The sequence below is a fragment of the Mirounga angustirostris genome, unplaced genomic scaffold, assembly GCF_029215605.1.
Source record: "Mirounga angustirostris isolate CCGP_5_RB_7025 unplaced genomic scaffold, mMirAng1.0.hap1 SCAF_4, whole genome shotgun sequence".
Classification (NCBI taxonomy): domain Eukaryota; kingdom Metazoa; phylum Chordata; class Mammalia; order Carnivora; family Phocidae; genus Mirounga; species Mirounga angustirostris.
The window spans coordinates 154,559,076-154,567,893 of record NW_026991712.1 but is presented as its reverse complement, the minus strand read 5'-3'; the positions used below and the strand labels follow the sequence as shown (position 1 = coordinate 154,567,893).

General features: G+C 46.8%; 1 protein-coding gene across 6 annotated transcripts in view; it reads left to right on the top strand.

Moving 5' to 3' along the window:
• The first annotated feature begins 2,164 nt into the window (after window positions 1-2,164).
• The window catches only part of NASP (nuclear autoantigenic sperm protein), a 41,710-nt gene continuing 35,056 nt past the window's right edge, over window positions 2,165-8,818 (top strand). For 2 of the 6 annotated variants that reach the window (XM_045897802.3, XM_064589224.1), the window contains exon 1: window positions 2,165-2,364. In XM_045897802.3, coding sequence (XP_045753758.1) covers window positions 2,306-2,364 — 59 coding nt within the window. In that variant the 5' untranslated portion in view covers window positions 2,165-2,305. The remainder of the gene's footprint in view (window positions 2,365-8,818) is intronic. The other 4 variants (XM_064589226.1, XM_064589225.1, XM_045897804.3 and 1 more) reach the window with 3 other exon arrangements.

The window sequence follows — 8,818 nt, the reverse complement described above, 5'->3', positions numbered from 1 at the left end:
ATTTCAAACTATTGGGAGAAGAGCTTTCTAGGCAGTAAGGTAGCAAGTGCAAAGGCCTCTGGATATGAGAAAGGGCTTGGGCATTCTGAGGAACAGAAAGATCAACACAGTAGGATGGTAAAGTGAGGGGAGCAGTATGAGATGAATTTGGAGAGGTGGATTGGAGCTAGATCATGGAGGACCTTGCAGGCAATGATAAGGAGCTCAAAATTCCTTCTTTTTTTTTTTTAGAGAGTGGGGTGGGGAGAGGCAGCGGGAGGAGAGAGAAAATTTTTTTTTTAGATTTTTATTTATTTATTTGATGGGAGGGGTAGAGGGAAAGTGCGGAGATTCCCAAGCTGACTCCACACTGATTGCAGAGCCCCACACCGAGCTCTGACACCCCTGAGATCATGACCTGAGCCAAAAATCAAGAGTCAGGAAGCTAATCCAACTGAGCCACCCAGGCACTCCTTAATATCTATTTTACTTTAAGATTTTATTTATTTATTTGAGAGAGAGAGCGAGCAGAGAGCAAGAGCACAAGCAGGGGGGAACAGGAGAGGGAGAAGCAGGCTCCCCACTGAGCAGGAAGCCCTCTGCCAGGCTCCATCCCAGGACCCCAGGATCACTACCCCAGCCGAAGGCAGATGCCCAACCACTGAGGCACCGCTAATATCTATTTTAAAATCTATTTTTCATACAGCCGAGTTCCTCAAAGAGAGCATCTGTTCTGTCGTTAGGCCCTAGTACAACGGCTTGCACATCATAGTGGCTCTGTGAATATTAGTTTAACAGATGAGTGGGTCACACTAGGTACTAGACTGGATTTCTCAGGCCCTAGCCATGGCTGCAAGGACTCTGAAGAGATCTCCCCCTCCTCAAACCAACCCTCCAGCCACCATGTTATCAGACAGTGGTAGCCATTTAATGACTGCTTAACATGAGCCAGGTATAGTGTTGATTGTTGAAACAAGCATTTCCTCTAATTCTCACAATATCCTTAACGGGTGAATACTAATATTGTCCTCATTTTACATTAATCTTAAAAGATTACATGATTTGGCTCAGGTCACGCAGCTAATAACGGGGATCCCACGTCTGTTTACCACAGGTATTGGTATTTCCAGGTCCAGCTCTACGCCCCCCAGATTTCAACGTGTCTGACCCTTTACAGACTGGAGGAAGAATCCTTTGCAGGAATATTTCCCAGGGTGTCAAAACCTGGACAGAAATAAAACCCCTGTTCTGATCACTGTAGGGAAGGCCATGGAGAAAGTGCAACCATTGCAGCCTGCCAGTTATCTTCCACTCTGCGGGTAGTAGGAAATGAGGCACACTGCTTTCCGTAGCCGACTTGTCTTGCAGCTTTCTGAACAAGTCACACCTTCTCTAAATCTTGGTTTCTATTTCTACCAAATGGGGCTGATAATCCCGATCTCACCAATAGCGTTAAGGTTAAATAAAACCGCCAACAACTTTAAAGTGTCTAAGCACAGTACTCTGGCACGCACTGGGCAAACGACAAACGGTAGCTCTGAGCGGAGGAAAAGAGCCGGGGGCACTAAACTAGCCAGATTTGGAGTCTGGGTAGGGCCTAAGAGGATGGCGTCAGCGGATTGGGCCAGCTGAAGAGGGTGGGCCCAGAGGGAGGAGCCAGCTGCGTCCCGCCGCAATACTGACTTTGAATCAAGCGCGGTAGTTTCAGCGGTAGCCAATCCTAGGATAGCATTTTCTTGCGTCAATTGTTGCTGAGGCTTAGAGCCACGAGTCTCTCACCGAAATCAGTTCTAACCGTTGCCGCTGTACCCGTGCCCGGTTCTTACGTGTCCACCCGTTAGGACTGAGAGGACAGGCAGAAAGTTTCGGTCACCTCACTGAGTATCAGGACCGGAAAGAGACCCTCGGCTACACTCTCCAAACATGCAGAGAAGCGCCAGCTTCCCCTTATGTGGAAGCCGCTGGTCGACGCCCAGTCAAGAGTTGTAGTACCAAGACTCCAGTTCTTACGCGACTTGCTAGAGAAGCAGGAAGTTGCTTTTCTGGGGGAAACTGGGCCAGAGAGGGAAGGTACCCCACAGAGCAAGACGGGGAGTGCGGGGGTGTCCTTGGGAGGGACTGGGGCAGAGTCCTGGCCCTTTAAACTCGAGGGGGAGGACCCGGAAGTGGATGGGCGGGGCAAAGGGCTCTGGTATATAAAGGGACCTAGCCGCGCGGGGTCTCCAATCTGCCATTTTCTGTCCCTGAATAGGTCTCTGGCGTCCCAAATTTCCTGTTTTCCTCACAGACTCTATTCCGCCCGCTGGTCCACCACCTCAGGGGAACGATGGCCGCAGAGTCCACAGCCACTGCCGCCATCGCTGCGGAGCTGGTTTCCGCCGACAAGTAAGCGGGACCGTGGAGAGCTTGAGGCACTGTCCAGTCCACGGGGAGGGGGTGGTGGCCGGGGGCTCCCCGGGAGGGACAGACCCGTGAGAGGAAGGGCTTGCCTCCTACTGAGCAGCCGTCGCAGTTCGGGGAGGCCGGGACTGTAGGAACCCACCTTTTGCAGAGAACCTCGCGCATTAGCAGTAACACTATTCGGCTGCCGCCCCCTGCCCCGCTTTTCGCGGCCGCCATCTTGCCGGGGGCAGCGACGGCTGCTCCATCGTCTGCCCCTCTTCTTCCTCCCCCGGCCAGGGGCTATCGGCGAGGAGGCGGGGCCACAGGGCTCCCGTTTGTGTTTATGCCCGTACTGTCCCCGCACTCCTGGCTCGCGCCTCCAGTAGTGTCCCCAAGCAACCCGGGAAAATAACTAACAGAGATTTGGCGCCAAAAAAAAAACACCCTTGCACGAGGAGGGAGGCTGGCCCGGTGGGCTCGGGAGGGGGCGGGGCTTTCAGGGGGCGGGGCCACGTGCGCGAGCGTTCGCTTTCCCCCGCCGGCTCTGGAGCAGGGGGCGGGGTCCTGAGGAGGCGGGAAAACTCCATTGTTTGGGGCTGTGCGGCTCGCGGAGATTCTCCAACTTCCGCGGTGTGGCGTGGTGAAGCTTGTTTCCCACGGTCTCCTCGCTCATCTCCTGCCCTCCTGCTCTCAGCTGTCCTCGTTTTTAGGCCTGTGGTGGAGAGCATAGTGACTCTTTAGGCTTCGGGAGTGCTGGCTAGAGACTTGGCTGCTTCGGAGGGATTTTAATCGGGACGCAAAGTATCTTCACCCAGCGCTGCGTGGAACTCCCCTTCCAGCAGTGTTTGTTTGCTAGGCGAATGGGCGGTAGTAGGCGCGAAATGTATTAGGAGGACTGGGTAGAAACGATTGCTTTGAAAGCGCCACAATGTTTGTCAGACGTAAGGTATTTCTTGAACGGTGAAAGGAAACAGTTAATTCGAGGAAGCAAGTGCTGTTTTCATCTAGTGGGTCTGACTTCCCAATCTTCCCTTGTTTTTTAGGGGCCTGGTTTTATTTTTTCCCTTCTGCACTTTAGAAGTTAGTTTCCTCCACTATAAAGAAAAAGGTTGCTGTGACGTTTTATGATTGGTTTATAGACTTACACTGTGATGGTGTTGATACATTCACAGTTACTGGAGGTTTACTTATCTCTACCTGTGCTACCTACCACTTTTTGGTTCGTTTCCCTGTTGGGCTCACGTTGAGCAGTGGTTCACAAACCACCCTCCGGATCACGTGGGAGCGCTTAGAAAATACGATTTTAGGGCGCCTGGGTGGCTCAGTTGGTTAAGCGACTGCCTTCGGCTCAGGTCAAGTCCCGCATCAGGCTCCCTGCTGGGCGGGGAGTCTGCTTCTCCCTCTGACCCTCCCCCCTCTCATGCTCTATCTCGTTCTCAAATAAATAAAATCTTTAAAGAAAAAAAAGAAAATACGATTTTAGTTTCAAGCTCTGTTTTCAGCTTCATCATTCATTGATAGGACAGAAAAGCTTGAGCTTTGTGAGTCGTGTGGTGTCTTTTTTTTAAGGAGCTCCTTACTTGAGACTGAGGCTCAGGAGACCATTTTATGGTGCGCTAGACGACTCTAGCAATCATTCCACTTAGAGGGATCCTTGCCCTCTCAACCCTTAATAAAAGTATTAAGGGTTTGGTTTTGTTTGTTTTTTTCCTTTTAAGATTTTATTTGACAGACGGAGTGGGAGAGGGAGAAGCAGGCTTCCCGCCGAGCAGGGAGCCCGATGTGGGGCTCGATCCCACTAGGACCACGACCGGAGCCGAAAGCAGACGCTTAATGACTGAGCCACGCAGGCGCCCCGGGTTTGGTTTGGTTTTGCGATAAAATTATCAAGGAATACGGATTGCAGATTTCCAGATGTTATCTGTGTATAGCTAAAGTTAAGGTAGTGGTGAACTAGTCTCCAGCTTCCTGGCAGGTCATGCACTGAGAAAGAACTCATGTGCCTCCAGAAAGGAAAATAAACCATAAGTTCCTCCTACCATGAGTCGCAAACTAAAACTGACCAATTGTATTAAGTGCTTTTTTGAATGTTTTTACTTGACCCACATGAGTTTGCTATGAAGTAGTTATCCTCCTTTTACAGGTAAGGAAAATCAAGATTAGAGTGGTGAAATAATTTCCATATTCATAAATGGCACAGTCTGGGTTAAACCCCAGTATTTCATTTTTATACTTTCATTACCCATGAAAAAGCTTACTTTGGGAGTAAATTACATGAAAACCTAATTAGCTAGTCTGAGGGAACAGTAAAGATGGCATTTCTCAGTTAAATAAGTGGGGTCTTCAGAGGTAAAGTGTCTAAGGTGTTTAAGGGGGAGGGTAAAGAAGATGACTTGTTTAGGGGCGCCTGGGTGGCTCACTCGGTTAAGTGTCTGCCTTGGGCTCAGTTCATGATCCCAGGACTCTGGGATGGGATGGGGTCCTGCATCGGGCTCCCTGCTCAGTAGGGAGTCTGCCTCTCCTCCCGCTTCCCTTCCCCCACCACTCATGCTCTCTCTCTCAAATAAACAAATAAATATTTATTTATTTGACAGAGAGACAGCCAGAGATGGAACACAAGTAGGGGTAGTGGGAGAGGGAGAAACAGGCCTCCTGTTGAGCAGGGAACCCGGTGTGGGGCTCAATCCCAGGACACTGGGATCATGACCTGAGCCGAAGGCAGACGCTTAACGACTGAGACACCCAGGCGCCCCAATAAATAAAATCTAAAAAAAAAAATAATAATGACTTGTTTAGATTTTCATATGATGCATTTTATAATTCTAGTATAACCACTGAAAGAATAAAAATGTGTATAACTTTAAAAACCAGTAGGGAGAAAAAATGGAATGAGAAATAAACTTCAGTTCAGAGTTGATTTTGATACCAACTTCATTGCTTACGTAGAGGGATGTTGGACCACAATTTTGTTAGCTGTAAAAAGCTTCATTTTGGCCTCTCTTCGAAGCCTCGTGCCATTTAAACAACGTTGCTAAAGGTGCTAAAGGAGTGACTAAGTGCTAAATCAGTCTTTGTCCTTACTACCTTTCTAACTAGTTCTTAATCTTTTTGTTTATGTTAGAAAAGATAAAGAATATAGCAGTGTGTAAGGAGGAAAGAAAGCTCAGAAAGGAGTCTTATGTAATGCACTGGATTTTGGCTTAGCTGTTGTCTAATTCCTGCGCTGCTTATTTGTTGCTTGAGAAAGAGATGTCAAAATAAGTGGTTTAGCTCAGTAATCTTAAAGTTCTGGGTTTGTCCTTTCTATTTCCACAAGTGGTTTGTTTCCTCTTTGTTGGTGTAGGTGTTACGTTAGTGCTTAGTATTTTGCTGTTGTTTTTTTTTTCTTTTTTAAGATTTTATTTATTTGACGGACCGTGAGAGAGGGAACACAAGCAGGGGGAGTGGAAGAGAGAAGCAGGCTTCCCGCTGAGCAGGGAGCCCAACACAGGGCTCAGTCCCAGGACCCTGGGATCATGACCTGAGCCGAAGGCAGACGCTTAATGACTGAGCCACCCAGGAGCCCCCAGTATTTTGCTGTTTAAAATAAGATTAAGATAACTTCTTGTGAGTTAGCTCCATGGATTTATGATGAATTAATGTCGTAGTTATTTGTGTGAAAGATTTAGCCAGATTACCAGAGTACCTATCTTTCAGTGGGGTAGAGGAGTAAGGTAGGTAGGTATTCGTTCAAATGTGTAAGTGGGAGAAGAGTCCCTCTGGTGGATCTGGGGAGGAAAACAACAAAAAACTATTAGAAGATGGTTTTAGTTGAATTGTTATTTGGTAATTTCAGGGTGCTTTTTTGAGGTCAGGGCAGAAAAATAAATGTGTTGAAATTATTTCTCAATAAGAGGAGTATAACCTTGTACTGTTTTTTTGTTTTTTTTGTTTTTTTTAAAGATTTTATTTATTTATTTGAGACAGAGAGAATGAGAGGGAGGAGGGTCAGAGGGAGAAGCAGACTCCCTGCCGAGCATGGAGCCCGATGCGGGACTCGATCCCAGGACTCCAGGATCATGACCCGAGCCGAAGGCAGTCGCTTAACCGACTGAGCCACCCAGGCGCCCTGTTTGTTTGTTTTTAAAGATTTTATTTATTAGAGCATGACCACAAGTGAGGAGGAGGGGCAGAGGGAGGAGGAGTGGGAGAAGCTGACTCTGCTGAGTGGGCAATCCGACGAGGGGCTTCATCCCAGGACCCAGAGATCATGACCTGAGCTGAAGTCAGATGATTAACTGAGCCGCCCAGGCACCCTTGACCTTGTACTCTTTTTTTTTTTTTTTTAAAGATTTTATTTATTTATTTGAGAGAGAGAATGAGATAGAGCATGAGAGGGGGGAGGGTCAGAGGGAGAAGCAGGCTCCCCGCTGAGCAGGGAGCCCAATGCGGGACTCGATCCAGGGACTCTGGGATCATGACCTGAGCCGAAGGCAGTCGCTTAACCAACTGAGCCACCCAGGCTCCCCTTGACCTTGTACTCTTAAGACAATTAACTCATCATCACATCCCATTAACCTTGATAATGCTAATTATATACATGTCCAAAAACATTCTTCACTTAACCACTTCAAAGAAGGAGGTCCACTCAATTTAAGAAGCAAAACAATTGAACAAAGAGAAGGACAAACCAAAACACAGACTCTTAACTATAGAGAACAAACTAGTGGTTACCAGAGGAGAGGTGGATGGGTTGATGGGTGAAATAGATGAAGAGGATTAAAAGTACAGTTATCATGGGCACCTGGCTGGCTCATTTGTAGACCATGAGACTCTTGGTCTTGTGAATTCAAACCCCATGCTGGGCCTGGAGCCTACTTAAAGAAAAAAAGTACATTTACCGTGATGAGCACTGAGCAATGTATAGAATTGTTGAATCACTGTATTACACACCTGAAACTAATACAACACTGTATATTAACTATACTGAAATTAAATTTTTTATTTTTATTATTTTTTTGGAATTAAAATTTTTAAAAATAAATAAAAGAGGGGTGCCTAGGTGGTTTGGTCGGTTGAGCATCTGACTCTTGGTTTCAGCTCAGGTCATGATCTCAGGTTCATGAGATGAGCACTGCATGGGGTTCCGCACTTAGTGGGGAGTCTGCTTATCTCTCCGTCTCCTTCTGCCCCTTCCCCTGCTGGCATGCCTTCTTTCTCACTCTCAGTCTCTTTGTCTCTCAAATAAATAAATTTTTTTTTTTGAGATTTTATTTATTTGACAGAGAGACCGTGAGAGAGGGAACACAAGCAGGGGGAGTGGGAGAGGGAGAAGCAGGCTTCCTGCTGAGCAGGGAACCCAATGTGGGGCTCGATCCCAGGACCCTGGGATCATGACCTGAGCCGAAGGCAGACGCTTAACGACTGAGCCACCCAGGTGCTCCTCAAATAAATAAATCTTTAAAAAATAAGTAAATAAAATTTAAAATGTGGTCCACCTGAAAGATTACACAAAAAAACTATTAGAACTAATAAATACTGCAGAGTTTTGTTTAAGGTTTTATTTTTACATAATCTCTACCTGCAACAGGGGCTCGAACTTAAAACCCTGAAATCAAGAGTTGTATCCTCTACTGACTGAGCCAGGCAGGTTCCCTGCAAAGTTTTAAGTTACTAAGTTAAAAATCAGTTGTGTTTTGGGGCACCTCGCTGGCTCAGTCAGTGGAGCATGTGGCTCTTGATCTCAGGGTTGTGAGTTTAATTCCCGTGTTGGGTATACAGATTACTTGAAAATAAAATCTTTATTTTTTTATTTTAAAGATTTTATTTATTTATTTGACAGAGAAAGACAGCGAGAGAGGGAACACAAGCAGGAGGAGTGGGAGAAGGAGAAGCAGGCTTCCCACCGAGCAGGGAGCCCAACGTGGGGCTCGATCCCAGAACCCTGGGATCATGACCTGAGCCGAAGGCAGACACTTAACGACTGAGCCACCCAGGTGCCCCGAAAATAAAATCTTAAAATCAGTTACGTTCTTATACAATAATAACGAATAATCTGAAAAGGAAAGAATTCCATTTAAAATAGAGTCAAAGAGTTAGATACTAGGTATAAGCCTGACCAAGGAGTGAAAAACTTGTACAAGCTTTTTTAAGACTTATTTGAGAGCGAGCTAGCCTGGGTGCATGAGAGTAGGGGGGAGGGACAGAGGGAGCGAATCCTCAAGCCAACTACCACTAAGCATGGAGCCTGACACAGGGTTACATCTCATAACCCATGAGATCATGACCTGAGCTGAAACCAGGAGTTGGAGGCCCAACTGACTGAGCTACCTATGCGCCCCTTGTACAAACTTTTGAAGTAAAAACTATAAAACATGGCTGAAAAATTCAAGAAGATACAAATAAATGGAAAGACTTACCCTGTTTTGTGTTGGAATGCTTAATATTAAGATGTCCTGGGGTGCTTGGGTGGCTCAGT